This window comes from Giraffa tippelskirchi, chromosome 3, assembly GCF_054371585.1.
Source record: "Giraffa tippelskirchi isolate mGirTip1 chromosome 3, T2T-mGirTip1v1.2.pri, whole genome shotgun sequence".
Taxonomy (NCBI): Eukaryota; Metazoa; Chordata; class Mammalia; order Artiodactyla; family Giraffidae; genus Giraffa; species Giraffa tippelskirchi.
The window spans coordinates 122,700,048-122,721,309 of NC_137277.1; the positions used below are offsets into that span (position 1 = coordinate 122,700,048).

At 39.6% G+C, this 21,262-nt stretch overlaps 2 protein-coding genes across 21 annotated transcripts in view; one reads left to right on the forward strand and one right to left on the reverse strand.

The window, feature by feature from the left end:
* The window catches only part of RAB3GAP1 (RAB3 GTPase activating protein catalytic subunit 1), a 140,188-nt gene extending 133,651 nt beyond the window's left edge, over positions 1-6,537 (reverse strand). For 11 of the 20 annotated variants that reach the window (XR_014079278.1, XR_014079277.1, XR_014079276.1 and 8 more), the window contains exons 1-3: positions 6,507-6,537; positions 6,350-6,405; positions 987-1,062 (exon numbers count right to left, since the gene is read on the reverse strand). Coding sequence is in view for 7 of the 20 variants with exons in the window: in XM_081579219.1 (XP_081435345.1) it covers positions 987-1,062; positions 6,350-6,405; positions 6,507-6,524 (150 nt within the window). In the remaining 13 variants the exon portion in view is untranslated. Of the gene's footprint in view, positions 1-986; positions 1,063-5,600; positions 5,799-6,249; positions 6,406-6,506 lie in introns of those variants that run through there. The other 9 variants (XR_014079280.1, XM_081579223.1, XM_081579222.1 and 6 more) reach the window with 2 other exon arrangements.
* Positions 6,538-6,658: 121 nt separating this feature from the next.
* MAP3K19 (mitogen-activated protein kinase kinase kinase 19) overlaps positions 6,659-21,262 on the forward strand; it is a 73,087-nt gene continuing 58,483 nt past the window's right edge. The window contains exon 1 of the mRNA XM_081579124.1: positions 6,659-6,999. The gene's annotated coding sequence lies outside the window, so the exon portion shown is untranslated. The remainder of the gene's footprint in view (positions 7,000-21,262) is intronic.

Consider the following 21,262-nt stretch of genomic DNA (forward strand, 5'->3'; position numbering starts at 1 on the left):
CAAATAAGGATCTTATCCTATTGACTATTTCTTCAGATATGGCACATAAAGGATACCCAGTGAATATGTGTAAATCAAATATTTAAGAAATATAATATCAGAGCTCACAAATACACAGTTTAGCTCTCTTTTTGATAGTACAAATTATTTCCCACCTCAGTTATATCCATTGTGTTTTGCCTTTAACCTTATCGGTATGTATGTCTTCATTTCAAGTGGAATAGATCTGTGTTTAAAAACTTCACATCTCCTCTTTATTCAAAAATGCAATCATACAATATTTTAAAACAGTAAGTCAATTTAATCTATATATTTCACTGTATGAAGTGATGTGATTTCTATATATAGTATTTTTTCTGCTCTTACTCATATGGATAAAGAAAAAAGTCACAATGCTTTGAAAATCTCGAATTCTGTTAAACCACCATAAAGCTAAAAATCTCCAGCAAATATGAAAATTCAGAGTTCCTTAAAAATAGCTAAAGTGCAGTTAAGAATAGATTTTTAACAAAAACAAAGATTATTTGAAAAGAATTTGTCTAACAAAGCACCTATACAAGCCCAAGACCAAGTTTTTAGTTCCCTCCCATGAAATACAGGAAATCAACATTTGTTCTCAGAGTATGTGCTTCAGTAAACATTTGGAGCATGGTTTATAAGCAAAACCATCATTATCTTGGATTAGGATTTTCAAACATTCTAAGGGAGAAAGCACGAGAAAAGTAATCATCAGAAGCAGAAATAAAATTACTCACAAAGAACATTATACATATAAAATTTTATTATTAAAAAACAGTTCACAAATACCTTACAAATATTAATTGCCACAGATTCAAATCCAAGTTCTTCCAGATGCCATTTTATATCCATAAATTATACATAATTTTTAGAATATTTATTTTAAATGTACCAAATGCAGCAAAAGACTTAAAAATAAAAGTTTCAAAGCAAATACTCATTTAGAGACACCAGCAAATAGATCTGACCTTTTCAAGTGGCTTTCCCAAAGAGTTTCCAAACAATTTCCAATCATTCAAGACTTCTTCAACTTTGGAAATAAACCTAGGAAGGAGGAAAAAACTTTCAAACTATGTAATCACATTTTTTTCCTATTGTTATACAATTTCTTTAAGGTGTTTTTTTTTTAAATATTTTAACACTTTTAACAGAAGGCTTGTAAAGTTTAGTATTGTTATTGTAAATTTATCAATGTGGAACAAAAAACAAAAAAGTAATCTTTAGCCCAAGAATTCTTGGATTTTAATTCTTTTTAGATTTTTTTAAAGTCTTAGATTTTTTCTAAAATTTTTTAAAATCTTACATTTTTTTTCTTTTTTTAAAATCTACTGCCTACCCAATGCCATTCTGGTTTCTATAAAATATAAAATAAAAACAAATCTCCCCATATTGAAATGAAAATAGTAAACCTGGGACACAAGTAAAAATTGACAGACTAAAATGATACTATTAAGGATAACTGGGCTTCCCAAGTGGTGCTAGTGGTAAAGAACCCGCCTGCCAATTCAGGAGACATAAGAGAGACACAGGTTCAACAGCTGGGTCAGGAAGATCCCCTGGAGGAGGGCATGGCAACCAACTCCAGTATTGCCTGCCATGGACAGAGGAGCCTGGCAGCCTTCAGTCCATAGGGTCGCAGTCGGACACTACTGAAGCGACTTAGCACGCACACACAGGCTTCCTAGGTGGCACTTGTGGTAAAGAACCCACCTTCCAATGCAGGAGACATAAGAGACAAGGGTTCAATCCATGAGTAAGGAGGATTCCCTGGAGTAGAAAATGGCAATCCACTCCAGTATTCGTGCCTGGAAAATTCCATGGACAGAGGAGCCAGGAGGGCTACAGTCCATGGGGTCACAAAGAGTCAGACACAACTGAGCACACACACATATACACACATAAAGATAATTCTGAAACCAATAATCTCTTCACTATGCTCCAAATAACTTATCTCTTTAAATTAACTTTCTTTAAAGATACTGATCGGAGAAGGCAATGGCACCCCACTGCAGTACTCTTGCCTGGAGAATCCCAGGGCCGGGGGAGCCTGGTGGGCTGCTGTCTATGGGGTCGCACAGAGTCGGACACGACTGAAGCGACTTAGCAGCAGCAGCAGCAGCAACAAAGATACTGATGAATTCTCTGATTTGCCTTCCACTTCTCCAAAAAAACATTATTTGGGAACTTTGCTCATTAAAATAAAACAAGTTTTAATGGACACCTGGCAAGAAACAAAGTAGATTTGTCAGCTTTAAGGGATTTTAAACTAAACTATTCACTGTCTGAACTTTAATGATCAAGCAGACCTATCAAACAGAATGAATTCTGACTAGCAATAAGCTCTATATCAGCAAATGAACACTGTCAAATCTCAGTAGTAGTGTTCAATATATATAAAAGGACACTTTCAGCTTAGTCGCTCAGTTGTGTCCAATTCTTTGTGACCCCATGGACTGTAGCCTGCCAGGCTCCTCTGTCCATGGGGATTCTTCAGGTAAGAATACTGGAGTAGGTTGCCATGCCCTCCTCCAGGGGATCTTCCCAACCCAGGGATCCAACCCAGGTCTCTTGCACTGCAGGCAGATTCTTTACCATCTGAGCCACCACGGAAGCCCAACCCACCAAGAAGCTGACTACTTATACTATATATGTATGATGCAATCTAACAGCAACACTGCTCTCCTAAAACACTTACATATTATTGCCAGAGTACTAAAATTAGTGCTCTAGAAATAAGTAAATATGTTTAAAAAACAAAACAAAAATTTTAATGTATGTGCATGTGAGTGAAAATCTGTATGTGAAATATACATTACATTTATAAAGGTAAAAAACTGGAAACTATCTTAGGTCCAACTGCTGCAAAAAGTTGTAAATTAATGACATATCTACTCAATGGACCCATATGCACCCATTAAAAATCATGTTTTGAAGCCTGCTTGAGGATATAAGAAAAAGTCCGTATGTTAAATGAAAAAATGAAGCTACAGATATAAGTATGAATATAGTTTAACACAAGTTTGTAACACACACAGATTACATGGAATTTTCTCAAAATATTAATAGTAGCTATCTCCTGGTGGTAGAATTACAGGTGATTTTTCTTTTTCTTTTATAATGAAGTATTTTAATAAATATCAGGGCTTCCCTGATAGCTCAGTTGGTAAAGTTCGATTCCTGGGTCAGGAACATCCACTAGAGAAGGGACAGGCTACCCACTCCAGTATTCTCGGGCTTCCCTGTGGCTCAGCTGGTAAAGAATCCGCCTGCAATGTGGGAGACCTGGGTTCGATCCCTAGCTTGGGAAGATCCCCTGGAGAAGGGAAAGGCTACCTACTCCAGTATTCTGGCCTGGAGAATTCCATGGACTGTATAGCCCATGGGGTTGCAAAGAGTTGGACACGACTGTGCGACTTTCACTTCATCTCATTTTAATAAAAGGGCTTCCCAGGTTGGTGCTAGTAGTAAAGAACCCACTTGCCAATGCAGGATGACTTAAGAGATTCGGGTTCTATCTCTTGGTCGGGAAGATCTGCTAGAGAAGCAAATGGTAACCCACTCCAGTATTCTTGCCTGGGGAATCTCATGGACAGAGGAGCCTGGAAGGCTACGGTCCATAGTATCACAAAGAGTCAGACTCGACTGAAGGGACTTCACATTTTAATTTCACAGTAAAAGAAGGAACATCTTAAAATATTCACTATATTAGCAATACTATCAGTACTAAAACAGACAAAATTGGAGCCTATTCTGTAAGTACTGAGATTTGACTAGAAAAATGTAGTAACTACCCCTGAAAGCTCTCTAGATCTCACCTGAAGGACCACTTCCTCTTACTCCTCAATATTAGGTTCTTTTGTTACATGCTCTTAAAAAATGTTTCTCTTCTCAGCTCTCATTTAAACTGTAACTACAGACTCACTTGTATCATTATTTATTCACATCCTTCTTTTCCATTAATTTATATGTTCAGCAACAGCAGGAACCATCTGTTTTCACTGACCACCACATCCTTATGCCCTGCATTGTGCTTGATATATGTTCACTCAATATTTTTCAATGGACAAATAATAAAAGGAGTTATTGGTTTCTATAAATTGTCCATATGGCTCATAACATACTGACAAGAAATTTCATTCAAACATTAAACTCAAGGTTTAAAAGACTCCAAAGTCTTACCATTTTCCTACAAACTGTAAAACACTAGTTTCATTCTATAAACAAGAGCATAAAGCCAAAAATCAAATTTCCTACTTTGAGGTAGTTTTCAAAACTCTGTTAACAATTACCTCCAAATAAGGAGTTAGAAGGATTTAATATTTTACCTGAGGATATATTAAATATTTAGCTAGTGGAAAGTGATCATTTATCCATTAAATACTCTAATGTTTCCTCAATTCACTCTCAAAATTCAAACTACTACATTTTCTAACTACCTTTAAGACATTAAGTTATTATTTCAAATTCAACAGGTCTAAAACTATATTGTTCTCTCTTTGCCACTTTATCTTCACTCTCTTAGGCAAGAAACTGCAGTTTCATGTTTGATTTTTTTTACTCCTACATTTCATCAAGTTTATCTTCTACTTCTCTGAAATGTCTTACAATCTTCCCTCCTACCCTTTCTCTCCACTTTCCTAATCACCAACCTAACCAAAATAGTAACTCACTTGCCTTCATTTCACCTCATCTTGGCAAAACAACTCTCATAACACAAAATCAAGGGTCTCTCGCTACTGCTCTGTAATGGCTCTAAAGCGTGGTCTCTTGACCCAGCAGCAGCACCTGGGATCTTCTCAGAAATGAAAAATTTTGAATCCACCTCAGACATACAGAATTATAAACTATGATTCTGATGTACACTGAAGTTTGACAATCTCTGGTCTTAAAGCAGCAAATTTACAATGCTTTACTTAGCTTTGGAGGCTGTCTATAACCTGGTTTTATCTTAATAATCTTATTTATTTTCCTTCAACAGCCTTCACTCAAGACATTTCATTAAATCTCAAAAGGTTTTCACCTGTCTCTGCTCCTGTCATGGAGAAGGAAACGGCAACCCACTACAGTGTTCTTGCCTGGAGAATCCCAAGGACGGGGGAGCCTGCTGGGCTGCCATCTATGGGATTGCACAGAGTCGGACACGAGTGAAGCGACTTAGCAGCTGCTCCTGTCAGGACCCTCTCATATTTAACCAGTTGTTTTCCACTTTCCAGGCCTGGCACATTTCCTGTCTTTTCTATGAAAACACCTCAAACAATTACAATCCAAAATTACCATCCTTATACTAACATAACTATTTGCTGTTTCGTTTTTTTAACACAGAGATCAAAGGATTTGTTTTGATTTTGTTCCTTCCTGTTAGTATAGTTCTGACCACATAGTACCTACTCAATAAAGCCTTGCCTGGGTGGTTATGTCTTATCTTTTGGGGGGAGGTAGGGGTGGGGCAGGGACCACAGGTCAAACTAGCATCCCAGCAGGGATCTTTTCTATGCCATTTAATGACATGACATTCACAACCAGATGGATTTCCTCTCCCAATCAGAAAGATTATAAAATATTCCAACAAGCTAACTACTGACCTCAGTACTCAAAAAACCTGAAGGGCCTACTGGACAACGAACTGATAAAATCTCGACCTAAGCTATCACTCCTCCACAAACTTGGCATTCAACTAATTTCAGTGATCCAACAATTTTACTCAGCTGTTCAATTGGAGTTTGATGGTACAGGAATTTGGAGTTTCGATGGCAAAGGAAGCCTGGGTCACATTACCCACTGAAATGGAACAATTAAGCGTTCCAAAGCCATACACAAACTGTTTCGAAAGGTTACCCTAAAAGACAAGATGGAGATGGTGGGAGTGTGGCAGATGGATAACCACCAGGATTCAGAAGAAAGGCCTCCTCTTGAAACGGATGTACAAGGAAAGGGGGGAAAAAAGCAGCTGCGAAGTTTGTTGCTTACTATAACAAACGAATTAGTCACACGGAAATTAACACAGGAACGGAAGGTACCTCCGCAACTGTTTCGGCGGGTGATCAACAACTAGAGGACCAAAAGTCTAATGAAAGTGGTCTAAAAGGAAAGAAAACAAAACTTCGGAGAGCCAAAGTCTCCGGGGTTTGACAGATGGGGGCGGGCCGGGGCTTGTCAGACCCGAGACGAGGAAGAGGCTTGCGGTGGACCACAGATGGGAGGAGGCGAAGACCGAGGAGCCAAGGGGCTTACTTTTCGCGCAGAAGTGGCGTCACTTGTGGTCAAGGTTGAGGAAGTAGCCGGGCGGACCTGGGGCCCAAACTGCTGGTAACCAATGATACGACTCACTCACCTTTCCCATTCCGAGGCAGTGGTGAAGTCCGTGATCTCAAATACCTCAGACTCGGGCTGCGTAAGTGGAAAGAAAAAAAGAGATTGAGCTCCCGGGCGCTGACACGGAGGAGCTAGCTTAAACAGAGGCAGGGATAGATAGGGGGCAGACACCTCACCTCACTGTCGGCCGCCATCTTGGGGAGCGCCGATGTAAGCGCTAGGACTGCCGGGAAGAAAAGCAGGAAGGCGGGGCGGGGGGGACTAGGGGAGCCGAGAACGGGCGGGGGCGGAGCCTCCGCGCAGCCCCGCCCTCGGAGGTACCTCTTCCGGTTAGGCGAAGTCTCCTGAGGCTGAAGTCATTTAGTTTTTCTTCTGTAATACTTTTTGTTCCTGAGAAGAAAGAACCTATACCAAACTCAAGTCCTCGTTCTCTAGCTGATTTAACAAAATTTAAAATTCTCCTGTAGAGTAATGAAGTCAGGAAAGGAACAGAAGCAAGAACAAGGCCCCAGACTCATGTGGGTATGATTCTATGAAAAAACCTAGAACATATTGGCTTTGTTCTTGTTTTTTCATTCATCCTCTCAATCGATTGCAAGGCACTGAGCTAGATGCTGTAATATCCACCATCCCTCACCTCCTACCTCTCAAAGAATTCAGGCAGTTTGGGTAAGTCATCAAGTAAAACCATTATACCAGTTATCTGGTTTCTGAGAAGAGCAACATGCTGTTTAATGAACACCTTTAAGCCACTGAGGAGTAGGAGTGCCAGCTACCTGTTAGCCATTATATCTCATACACTCTGAAACGTTTACAGAGGAAATCATACCATGTCCAGGATTCGTTTCAAATAATTGGAGGAGGAGGTGGGTTGTTGTTTTTTAGTTGCTATTCTTTGGGACTCCATGGACTGTAGACCTTCAGGCTCCTCTGTCCGTGGGATTTTCCCAGGCAAGAACAGTGGAGTGTGTTACCATTTCCTTCTCCAGGGGATCTTCACAATGGGATGGAACCTGCATCTCCTGCACTGGTAGGCAGATTCCTTACCACTGAGCCACTAGGGAAGCCCTAGGGAAGTGGACACGGCTAGAAATAAAACAAGATTAGCCATGGGCACATAAGCTATTGTTTAAGCTATTGATGGGTACATGGATATGTATACTTTTCTCTCAACTTCTATTAAGTCTGAAATTTTTCAGAATTAAAAGCTTTTTTTCCTTAAATTCCCCTGTTATTTATTTATTTTTCTTTTTGGCCAAACCACAGAGGATGAGGGATCTTAGTTCCCAATCAGGGAGGGAACCCATGCCCTCTGCAGTGGAAGCGCAGAATCTTAACTACTAGAAGTCCAGGAAAGTCTCTAAAAGCTTTTTTTTCAGTTTTTTTTTTAATTAAATCTCATTTAATGATTTTTTTGCAACTCACAAGAAGGAATTTGTGGCTAAAGGACTCAGAAATACAGATTTAGCAATTAAATATTTTAATCTTACAAGAGAGAGATGTAAAAAATACAGTGATGTATATGGTGCAGATGAGGAAACTAAGGTCAGAAGAATTTGATAATTATTGCCAGTGCCAAGACTTGAACCCCTGTCTCTTGATATTCCTTCTAGTTTCAGTTCACTACACTAGTGGGAGTTGGAGTTACTACTGTAACAATCTTTCCCAAGAGGTTTGAACTTGCACCTTCATTCATTTATAGGCATTTATTAGACACCTACTATAAACCAGTCATTATGCTAGACTGCTAGGAAATGAAGACATACTGAAGATACAACCCCTGATTTCAAGGAACTCAACATGGAGTAGGGAAACTGAAAATCTACTGCATGAACAAAAAGAAGAGGTACCATATGTATCAGCATCACTGTTAGCAATGTGGAGGCCAATGGTGACCGTGACAAGAAGAATCTTCAGGGCCAGCTAAAGGGTAGAATGGAGGCAGCCAGGTTGGGGGCAGGGAAGGCTTCTAAGAGCAGATAACAGCATATCCAGAGGCTTAAAGGTAGGAAAGTCTGATCTGTCTAACAAACTAAAAGAAGACACCTAGAGCACAGTGGTTGCAATGAGGTTGGAGAAGTAAACATGGGCCAGACATTAAAGAGCCTTCTATATGGCCCTTACGTGAAGCAAAGTGGGCATTGCTAAAATGTTTTAAGCAAGAGAGTATTGTAGTCCAAAATATAAAATCCTTTACATTTTGCAATGGCCTGGTTGCTATAGGAATGGATTGAGGGAGGGGGGTTGCAAAAGAAGAAGTAGGAACAGCTACTTACAGCATCCAATGGGAGATTGTGTGGAGGCTTTGACTGCCGGGGGTCAGCAGACAGGGTCAACTGATTTGATGTGTATATTGGAGTTACAATAGTCAGAGCTTGATGACATTAAATGCAGGGATAAGGGAAAGGTGCTTCCCAGTGGTAAAGAATCTGCCTGCCAATGCAGGAGACACAAGGGATGTCGATTCAGTCTCTGGTTGGGAAGATTCCCTGGAGAAGGAAATGGCACTGTAATGGCAGAAAATGGAGAGGATGAAAGAGCCTCTTGATGAAGGTCAAAAAGGAGAGCGAAAAAGCTGGCTTAAAACTCAGCATTCAAAAAACTAAGATCATGGCATCTTGTCCCATCACTTCATAGCAAACAGAAGGGGAAAAAGTGGAAACAGTGGCAGATTTTATTTTCTTGGGCTCCAAAATCACTGCAGATGGTGACTACAGCTATGAAATTAAAAGCTGCTTGCTCCTTGAAAGGAAAGCTATAACAAGCCTAGACAGTATATTAAAAAGCAGAGACATCACTTTACTGACAAAGGTCTTTGTAATCAAAGCTGATTTTTCCAGTAGTCATGTATGGATGTGAGAGGTGGACCGTAAATAAGGCTGAGCGCCAAAGAACTGATGCTTTTGAATTGTAGTGCTGGAGAAGACTCTTGAGAGTCCCTTGGACTGCAAGGAGATCCAACCAATCAATCCTAAAGGAAATCAACCCTGAATGTTCATTGAAAGGACTGATACTGAAGCTGAAGCTCCAATACTTTGGCTACCTGATGCGAAGAGCCAATTCATTGGAAGAGACCCTGATGCTGGGAAAGATTGAAGGCAGCAGAGGATTGCGGGCAGCAGAGGATGAGATGGTTAGATAGCAACACTAATTCAGTGGACGTGAATTTGAGCAAACTCCAGAAGATAGTGGAAGACAGGGGAGCCTGGGATGCTGCAGTTCAGGATATCACAGAAAGTTGGGCACGACTGAGCGACTGAACAACAAATGAGGGAAAGAGCCCTTCACTTAACCTTTTAAGATTCTCTCCAGCTGAAATATATTTGTATGTTTTAAGGTCAAGCAAACCCAGGTTCAGCCACTTACTACCTATAAGACTGGGCAAATAACATAAGCCCTCTAAATGTCAGTTTCTTCATTAGTAAAATTTGATTTGTAATACCTCTTACTGCATAGGACTGTGGCAAAGTAAGTTCTATGCACATTTGCAGAGTGGTTAACAGAATGTCCTGGCATGTAGTAGGTGATCCATTATGGTAGTAGCAATTATAATGGATGCTTTATATAATGAAAACTGTAACGTGTTACTCACATGTGAGTATTATTTTTTTTCCTTTTTTGTTAACCATTAAGAAGTTTCAGTGCATGCCAAAATCTGAAACAGAAAAACCACAAAGACTTTGCTGCATGAAGTTAAATTTCAGAAACTGTAGGAAACAAGCCTTATCAGGTTGCTAGGTAAAGCTTCCTTCCAAGTTATTTTTGGCTCCTTCTCCCTGGAGAAACTTTTTAAATAAGTTATTTGTTAAAGTGAAGTGTGAAGCCAGGATGCTAATGATGTAAAGTACCCAGGGGAGACACACTTTTATTAGATTTTCACTGGTTCGCGAAGCAGAAAAGGTTTTGTTTCTTCAGTATTAAGAGCTGTTTTGCTGCACGTCTAAAGGCAAGGGTTTTTCCATGCAAGTGTATTCCCTCTCTGGCATACCTTGCAGTTATTTCAAGGTGTTACCATTAATGGGCACAGGGAGAATTTTGACGCATAGGCAATTTAAGAGATTAGAGGCCTGGAAAAATCACCCTCGGCTTAGTCCTCAGAGGAATGCAGGGGCATCACAGTTTAATTAGGTCTTAGCGAGAGAGCAAACATTGTGAGAGGAGCAACAGCAGTGGGACTGCACCATTCTCATCTGCCTTGATGGCCTCTGTGCAGAGAGAATCATGAATTTTCTGATATAGCTCTGAGACCAATTGCAGTAGAAGGTACAACAGGAAGAGGAAGACACACTATGAGAATAGGAAACTCTTAGAAATTCTCTAAATCAAAACTATCAGACTTATCAAAATTATCCATATTCATTCATTCAGCAAAATTTATCAAGTATCTACTGTCATGGCAGTGAAGTGGAAAAAAGTGAAAGTGTTAGTTGCTCAGTCGTGTCCAACTCTTTGCAACCCCATGGACGGTGGCCCACCAGGCTCCTCTGTCTGTGGGATTTTCCAGGCAAGAATACTGGAGTGGGTTGCCATTCCCTTCTCCAAGGGTTCCTCCTGATCCAGGGATCAAACCCTTGTCTCCTGCATTGCAGACGGACTCTTTACTGCTGAAACCACCAGGGAAGCATGTCATGTCATAATCAATCATAGGGAGGGGTGTGAAGAATAATCCCTGCCCTCAAGGTGTCCACAGCTTGAGATAAGACCGAAAGAACTATAATATGATTAATAAAGGAAAGCACAATGGTTATTCAACTTCCTAAAGCTCTTTGTAAAATTAGTGGTGGGAAAATAATCAAGTAACCTTTCTGAACACACGGGCAATATCATGTATCCTAAATAAGCAGTCCACTGTTTCTTGGACTAGAAAGACTTATAGCCACCAAGGCAGGAATCTCTAGAGAATTTCAAGAGAAGTGATGCAAACTTCCTTAACTCATCATTCATTCACTCCTTTGTTCATTCAATAAACACCTGTTATGGAGAAGGGAATGGCAACCCACTCCAGTATTCTTGCCTGGAGAATCCCACGGACAGAGGAGCCTGGCAGGCTACAGTCCATGGAGTCGCAAAGTCAGAGACAACTTGTTGCAAAGAGTTGGACACGGCTGAGCGACTAACACTTCCTTCCTTCCTTCAACTAGTACGCTCTACGAGCTGAGAACTCCCACTTCAACTGCCCGCTAATTTGTTGGGAAGCAATGAGGTGTGAGCCAGGAGCTGTTGGGCTTCCTACCTGGACTTTCACTTTCTCCACCCTCTTCTGTCCCTTGTCTGAGATCATTAAAATTGCACTGTGGTGCCCAAAAAAAAAAATAAAAAAAATAAAAAATAAAAAAAACACCTGTTAAAAGCACCTTCTATGTGCCCGACCCTGTTCTAGAAACTGAGAAAAAAAACTTAAAAACAAGATGCCTGCCCTCAGGAAGTTTCAAGTATAATTGAAGTCCCTCTAAGTGACAATAAGTCAAGAACAGCTAGTTCTAATTCCCAAGTTTGTAACTTCTTGTCTGGTATTAGATCCAGAAGAGACAGTTCTTACTGGCAGGTTGACTTAGTTTGCCCATGTTTACATGTTTCTATTTAAACTATTCTATTGTTAGTGTATTTTTGAACTCAGACTGTGAAAACAAAAGAATTAAAAAGAGTCATAAGAATTATGTACAAGTTTACAGAATGAGCATATTCTAGCTGTGTCGGGTGGTGTGTGTGGACAATTACCATATTTTACATAGGCATATTCTTACCTAATCTCATCTTTCCTTGTTGTGAGGAAAGATATGAATATGGATATGAACAATTCTAGCTACAGGTGATGAATAAATGCAAAAATTTAGTATAATCCTGACCTTTTTTGTCATATTGTAAGACCTGCTAACTCCATTTACATTAATATCTCCAGATATGTAACTATCTGCTCCTCAGAGCCCTTTTACCATCCACTTCAGTCTAATTTCTAACTAGACTAGATGGACTAATTTCAGTCTCAACTGCTTCTGCTATTTTGCTGTAGTGAATCTTATATCTTCCATTTATCTCTGCTCTTTGCTTTTGCCGATCTATGTACTGCAATATGGGCTTCCCTGTTGGCTCAGCAGTAATGAATGCGGTTGCAGTGTGGGAGACCTAGATTCAATCTCTGGGTCGAGAAGATCCCCTGGAGGAGGGCATAGCAACCCACTCCAGTATTCATGTCTGGAGAATCCCAAATCCCATGGATAGAGGAGCCTGGCAGGCTACAGTCCATAGGGTCACAAAGAGTCAGACACAACTAAAGTAACTGAGCATGTACTGCAATATACTTCCAAATATGAAATACTTAAATCACTATTTATAACCAAAGCCAGAGCCTGGGAGTTGTTTAATTTGTCCAAGCACTATAATAGAAATGTCTTCTCATTGTAAAAGTTTCAAATAATACGCATGAAACAAATGGCCTCCTTTACCGTCTTCTCTGTTTCTATACTCCTAAGATAAAATCACCAATACCAGTTGAGTGTAAATAATTTCAGACTCTTTCCTATCTTTTTACATAAACATTTATAGAGACACAATATAGCGTTTTAATTCCTTTAATTAATTTTTGCACAAATAAATATGTCTATTCACACATACCCCAATGTTAATTGCAGCACTATTTACAATAGCCAAGACAGGGAGGCAGGCTAGATGTCCATCAACAGATGAGTGGATAAAGAAGATGCGGTACACATATGCAATGGAATACTACCTATCCATTAAAAGGAAAAAAATTGAGTTAGTTGAAGTGATGTAGATGAACCTAGAGCCTGTCATACAGAGAGAAGTAAGTCAGAAATACAAAACAAACGTCATATATTAACTCATATCTATGGAATGTAGAAACATGGTACTGATGATCCTATTTGCAGGGCAGGAATAGAAGTGCAGATGTAGAGAACAGAATTATGGATGGTGGGAGGAGGAGGAAAAGTGGGATGAATTGAGAGAGTAGCATTGAATAGCATTCACGTATATACACTACCATGTGTAAAATAGACTGCTAGTGGGAACCTGCTGTAGAGCAGAGGGAGTTCTGCTCAGTGCTCTGTGATGATATAGAGGGGTGGGATGGGGGCGGTGCAAGGGAGGCTCAGGAGGAAGAGGATATATGTATATGTATAGCTGACTCACTATGTTATACAGCAGAAACTAACACAACATTGTTAAGCAATTACATTCCAATAAAAAAAATGTCTAGTACTTGATGCATGCCAAGCATTCATACAATAACCCTATGAGGTAGATACTATTATTATCATACATCCTTCCTTTACAGATGAGGAAACTGAGGCAGAAGCAGCATAGGTAATGTGCTAAATCACATGCCTACTAAATGGTAGGGCTGGCTTCTAGGCATGTGCTCTGAACCTCTTCAACCTTCCATATCATACTACATGCATAATTTGGCAACTCACTTTTTTTACCTGCCTATATGATTTGGAGCCCATTTACAGCATTATAGAAAGCTCCTTTCACCTTTTTTATACTGCTACGCAGCATTCCAAAATTCAAAGTATGAATGCATCACTCTTTAATTTTCTACCATGACTTGATATGTAGACTATTTAAAGCTATTAATAAATAACATTCTTAGATGGGTGACAAGTGCATGGGTTCATGATACTATACTGTTTACTTTGCATGTTTGAAATTTTCCATGATAAATGTGTTCCCCTCAAAAATGGTAGAGTAAAAATTAATTATGTCTACGTCTTTGTGAACATGTGTGAAAATTATTCTAGGGTGGATATAGAGGAATGGAAATGCTGGGTTGAAGTCTATGTGTATTTTAAAGTATAACAGGTAGTACCAGAATACAATGTCCAAAATGAGCATTACTAATTTATATACCCACTAATAGTGTAAGAGTAGCCATTTCCCCACACATTTTATACTATGAATCGTTTAAGATTTTGCCAGTTTGCTGAACAAAAAATGTTTTGATTTGCATCTCCCTGAGCCCTGGTGAGATTAAACAATTTTCCATGTGTTTGTTGACCATTCATATTCCTCTCCTATGAAGAGTGATTTCAAATCTTTCACTTGTTTTTCTGTAGGATTGCAAGAATCTGTGTTTTTTTATAAAACCTGTCCAGATGAAGCTGACATTCAATCATATTTGGCTGCCAAGGCTTTATGGAACATCATTTTTGGCTCCATATCATAGAGTTGAAGCTGTCCCTGCTCACATTCTCTTTCTGAGCTGCAAAACAGAACACCTAAGTCAATGAAACCAACAACTCCACCCCATATACCCTACTCAGCATCACAAAGAACCCTGGTCTCTCTATCAGATTTCTCTAGACCATTATGCCCCTTGGCTCTCAATGTTTTCCTCCATCTCTTTTCTCTGTCCACCAAGATGCCCAATTTATCTTCCTTCCTTTTCTTCACCATCACCCTACAACCCTCCATTCACTCTACTACCTTCTAGGTGGAAAAGAAGAGATTTGGAAGAAAGTGTTCGTTCCTTAAAAGCAGCAGGTCCCTTCATGGTATTCCTGAAAACATTGCCCCCTTTTTCTACAACTGCACTGCAGGGGACAAATGGGTCGTGCTTAATATGCAGAAGACGTAGCTCACAACCAATCCACTGCTGCCTCAGCAGAAAAGCCCTTTTCAGAATTTTAAAATCCTTTAATCCTTTCACACTCAATACAGCGAGGTTGCCCAGATATTCAAAAGTATTCATTAGTGTATTCTTATAGCTAAAATTGGATTCAAAACTTCAATTTTTGTCCTTTTCAAGACCCTCCACTTATAGTATCTCATTTGCTACAATTGTTCACTGAAATCATTTCTCCTCCTCTCTACCTAGCCAGAAAAATAATAAAAAACATAGCTCTACTGAGAACTTGAGCTCATCCCATAGTAAGCAAAATGCCACTACATAAAATTCTTCATTGTTTTTTCACTCTACTGTTGTGTACATTTAGTTCTGGAAATAGTCACTGAGAACCTTCTCTGCGTAAAACATAAAGACACAATAGCAGAACAAAGATAATTAAAACTCATTACTTGTCTTCTAGAAAATAGAATCTAATGAAGAGATAAAAATGACTCTAAAACAAGTCAGACTCTGTCATAATAGAAGTACGAAATGATAGGAGAATAGAGTGGATTGAAGGGGTGCTCCCTGGATCAGAGAGACTAACAGAGCCTGGAAACTCTTAATACAAAGGCCCTGAGGAGTATAGCTGAATGAGAGCCGCCTTTGGAACGTAGTGACCACCAGTGAAGTGAAGTGAAGTGAAAGTCGCTTAGTCATGTCCGACTCTTTGTGACCCCACGGACATCTGTAGAATTCTCTAGGCCAGAATACTGGAGTGGGTAGCCTTTCCCTTCTCCAGGGGATCACCAGAGGGAGGACTTTATCACTGCATCATTTCTCGTTTCTTGATTTTTCTCCTGTAATGAAATTACTTTGCTTACTTTTTATTTTAGATTCTCAAACTTTTAGAATCAGAGGGGTTTTCTGAATTCATTTAACTCAACCCCTTCAACTTATAAATAGGAAAATGGTCTTCCCTGGTGGTGGCTCAGACGGTAGAGAACCTGCCTGCCATGCGGGAGACCTGTTATCGATCCCTGGGTTGGGAAGATTCCCTGAAGAAGGGTATGGCAACCCATGCCGGTATTCTTGTCTGGAGAATTCCATGAACAGAGGAGCCTGACCAACTACAGCCCATGGGGCCACAAGGAGTCAGACACAACTGAGCTACTAAGCGCAAGCCCAAGAAGTCACATAGCTAGATTACATTGAAGATGAGAATTCATTCTAGATACTTCTTTTCTTGGAGAAGGCAATGGCAACCCACTCCAGTACTCTTGTCTGGAAAATCCCATGGACAGAGGAGCCTGGTAGGCTTCAGTCCATGGGGTCGCTAAGAGTCGGACACGACTCCTCTTCTAGGGCTCCTTGCTCCCCTCCAAAATCTTTATTATTTTAATTTTTCTGCTTTTCTGTCTCTTGAAATACCTGATATCTCCTATGGGGGGAATTCAAAGGCCTGTTTCAAAGATAATTGCATCCAGTAGCTAAATGTGTATGTGTGTATCATATTGTCAAATCAGATGCATGCAGATCTAAAACATCATCCAGTATCAAGCTTTATGAATAATTTCAGGAGTACAACCAATCAACAGGAACAGGCAAAGCAGGGAGAAGTGTGAGACACAAAGGGAAGCTACCAGGTCCTTTCTTCCCATGTAAGACATAAGCTCTCTGTAATGAAACATTTCCATTTTACAGACATATAGCTGAATGATTTTTGTAACATTTTTCAGGAAGCCATGCTCCTTAACTTCATAGATTTACCATGGACAATCCTAAAGTAGGGATATCTGCAACGAGCACATTCTATAAACAAGGATGCTCCTCCTAGCAAACAACAGTGTATCTTCCAGGAGTTTCAGTTATTGTCGTGTTTACAATACTGAGTTATTCATCAATAGTTTCTTTCTTTGTCTGAGAGTATCTTGACCTTTTCATCCCCAGTAATGGGAGAGGAATGGATGAGGGCCAGCTATATTAACTCTGTCCTGCCCAATATTTAAATATTCAATAAAAAGTAAATAGGTCCCATATGTGTACATCTTCTATAACACTACCAGATTCTCCATAGTGAGAAAAAGAAAAAAAAAAACCTGTAGTTTTTCCATGTTTAACTACGATCAGAGGTGGCCGGGGGGGGGGGTGGAGGTAGGAAATGCAAGTGTTAGAAGTTTGTTTCTGAGCATCTTTAATCATAGCCTGTAAAAATGTTATTTCACGTTGGTTTCTTGGGGCTGAAGAAGAAACAGAGACCTCAGGCAAGCAGTCATTTCGCAAGACCTTTTATTTTATCCTGCCTTGAGTTTTACAAAAATGTGTTCATAAGAATATCCTTCAACCAAGAATTCTGTTATAGTTTTATGTTTTGCCTTCAAAGCTTCCGCTCACCAGTAGGTACTTACAGTAAACCAAGCACCAATTGCTTTTACATTCACCTCTGCCTTCCGCTGTTGTACCTTACAATCTTTTCTCTGTAGAACTCTCAATATGATTAAAAAAGAACCAGACATTGTCACTCCCTTGAGGAAAGTGCTCTGATGGTTTTGTATTGCACTTGGAATAAGTCAAACTCCTTATGATGCCTATGAGGCCCTTCAAAATATGGCCCCTGCATACCTCTCCAATTTCAATTTTAATACTTTCACCATCTTCCTGTAACTTTGACAAGTTATGTTTATATATACATTATGACCTTTGCCCTAGCTGTTCCCACTGCGTAGAATGCTCTCCCATCAAAAGGACTGGCTGCTTCTTTTCATTCAAGTAGTAGATCAAATGTTTACCTGTAAGGGAGACTTTCCATGTGCATGCAATCTAATAAAACTCTTTCTGCCCACAACTGTCAGTCTCTATCACTTTAATTTTCTTCATGGCATGTGTAACCACCTTGATTATATATTCATTTAGTCTACAATCTTATTTATCTGGTATTTCTACAGTGATAAGAATAAAGCTTTGCACAAAAAGAGACATTCAAGATATTATATTGAATGAATGAATGAGTGGGCCCTCCTTTTCCTTTAGGTATACCTTCAGGTAATTTAACCTTACACCTCTTATTTGTTGTCCATAGAAGAACTAGTCTAAATAGCATAGGCTACTATATTCCTGGAAAATCTAAAACATTCTTTGCTCTAATATTGTGACTCAGCTCCTCCAATTTGTCTTTAATGTTATTGTTTTAGGTTAGGTCACCATCATTTTCCTGACTCTTTATAAAAATCTTCTCACTTTTGTATCTGCCCCTCTCCTTGAATTAATTTTCAATCCTGCTGTCAGAATTTTTCCAAACTATAGGTCAGAATGTGCCTCTCCATGAATAAAATATATTTTTTAAGTCTTTATTGAATTTGTTACAGTATTGCTTCTGCTTTATGTTTTGGTTTTTTGGCCTCAAGGCATCTGGGATCTTAGCTCCCCAGCCAGGGATCAAACCAGCACCCTCTACATTGGAAGGCAAAGTCTTAACTGCTGGACCACCAGGGAAGTTCCTGAATAAGATCTTTTAATTTCTCTCTCAATTCAGCTGGAAATACCCTCACTTCCCCTTCTCCTCATTTATTCTGCATTCTAACTGCACACACATACCTGAAACACAATTTTCCCAACATTTCATGCCTTTATCTTTCCTTTGGACATGCTGTTGTTTAGTCTATCTGCAATGTCCCTCTGCCTATGGTTTACACCTGATGAACTATTTGTCCTTCAAGTTTCAGCTCAGATAAATATCTTTCTTTGAAATTCCCTATGCCCTTCTATTAATCCTTGGTATCTCAGAATGTGACTAGGTCTAGAGATAAGTCCTTTGAAGAGGTGATTAAGTTAAAATGAGATTTAAAAAACTACCTTAAAACTCAATGTTCAAAAAACTAAGATCATGGCATCTGGTCCCATCACTTCATGGCAAATAGATGGGGAAACAATGGAAACAGTGACAGATTTTATTTTGTTGGGCTCCAAAATCACCACAGATGGTGACTGCGATCATGAAGTTAAAAGATGCTTGTTCTTTGAAAGAAGAGCTATGACAAACCTAGGCAGCATATTAAAAAGCAGAGACATCACTTTGCCGACAAAGATCTGTATAGTCAAAGCTATAGCTTTTCCAGTAGTCCTGGACAGATGTGAGAGTTGGACCATAAAGAAGGCTGAGCACCAAAGAATTGCTGCCTTTGAATTGTGGTGTTGGAGAAGACTCTCTGGGAGTCCCTTGGACTGCAAAGAGATCAAACCAGTCAATCCTAAAGGAAATCAGTCCTGAATATTCATTGGAAGGACTGATTCTGAAGTTGAAGCTCTAATACTTTGGCCATCTGATGCGATGAGCTGACTCATTGCAAAAGACCCTGATGCTGGGAAAGATTGAAGGCAGGAGGAAAGGGGGATGACAAAGGAAGAGGTGGTTGGATGACATCACTGATTCAATGGACATGAGTTTGAACAAGCTCCGGGAGATAGTGAAGGACAAGGGAGCCTGGCATGCTGCAGCCCATGGGGTTGCAAAGAGTTGGACATGACTGAGCGACTGAACAACAACAAAAATGGGCCCTAATCCAAGCACACTTACGAAAAGAGGAGATTAAGTAAGACGCATGCAGAGACACCAGGGAGAAAAGACCATGTGAGGACACAGTGAGAATGATCCATCTGCTAACCAAGGAGAGAGGCCTCAGGAGATAAGAAACCCACTGACACCTGATCTTTAACTTCCGGCCTCCAAAACTGTGACAAAATTAATTACTGTTGTTTAAGACACCCAGACTGTGGCATTTTGTTATGGAAGCCTTAGCAAACTAACATATCCTCCAAATTAGACACTCCTCTCTCACCTTTCCTTAGAGCTTTTTACACAGCTCCATGCTGGCCTTATCACCTAATATGGTCCTGGTTTGCATGCTCATCCCATTACTGTTTCTGAAAAACTGAGTTTCTATTAAGCAAAACAAAACATGATCTGAATGACTATTTCTGAAAATGAGATTGAAGAGGAGGATTACTCTTTGGGGAATCAAGTGAAAGGTTCATGGATTGCAGACCAGTTTGAACCCAAGAGTAACCTACAGAAATGCTAAACATCAGAAACTACAGTACTTGACACTTTCTCTTGACATAAAAGCTTAATAGAGTTCTATTCTTCCTGTGAGTAGAAACAAAGGAGAATAGAGGAAGTAAAAACAGAGTAACAACCTATATGTACTTGGATTCTTGTCAAACTGGGTCAGGCTGAATTGGATGATGAAACAGTATGCATAAACCTAGCAGTCTCTCAATGGTTTTTACCCTGAAGTGTGTGTGTGAACGAGTATGTGGGTATATGAGTGTGTGTGTGTATGTGTGTGTGTATTGCATGTTAGCTTAGTAAAAGTGGTGAATATTTCAACACTGTAGTCAGGCTATTCAGATTTATTCCCAAGCTCTACCTTTTATTAGCTTAAAATGTCTTAGCCTCAATGTCCTCATCTGTAACGTGGGAATGATGGTGATTATAATATCCATTACATAGAGTTGTTGTGAAGGTTTAATGACATCTTTAATGTAAAGGACAGGGACTTCGCTGGTGGTCCAGTAGTTAAGCTTCTGTGCTTCCACTCTAGGGGTATGGTTTCGATCCCTGGTTTGGGGAAATTCCACGTGCCATGCAGTGCAGCAAAAAAAGAGGGCTGCATCTCATGTGAAGGATGAACCTAGTAAGCATTTAATAAATATTAGTTGTTGCTATGAAAAAATATCTGAACTCTCTTCAGTTGAGTATATATAGTGTGAAGTACATGGTTAGAAGAGAAACCTCTGCATGCCACAGTAAGTGGTAGAAAGAATTTGGCAGCACACAGATGCCAGGTGATCTTATGTTTTGGGTTTACCTGAGTCTACTTCCTCATGAGTATGCTTTTGCAGACCATAATTTTAAAGTCTCTTTCACCTGGGTTTATTACCACTTATGACTCAGAAAAAAATGCAGTCTATTTATTGAAACTTTTGCTTGGTAATAGCACAAGTCCAGACAAGAAATATGTTCTCATATAAGAATTTCCATTTGCTAGTGTTTTCTCGAGCATGATTCTAAGAATACAACCAGTTTGGGGATAATCTATGGGATCCTCCCCGTAATCTATATTCAGATTTGGAAAGGGACCCATTTGGCACATTACAGTGATTATAAAGGTACAGCTTTCCTGGAAAAAATCTCAGTGGATAAGGTAACAACAACATTTGTGCCAAACATGCAAATGCATAGGAGTCTAACTCTTTCAAGCATTTAAACAGCAACTCTGAAGAGTGTACAACACTTATTTCCCTCCTTGAATGAGACTGTCCCACTTTCAAGTCTCCTAGCTAAATGCACAGTGGATGGTTGCCCAG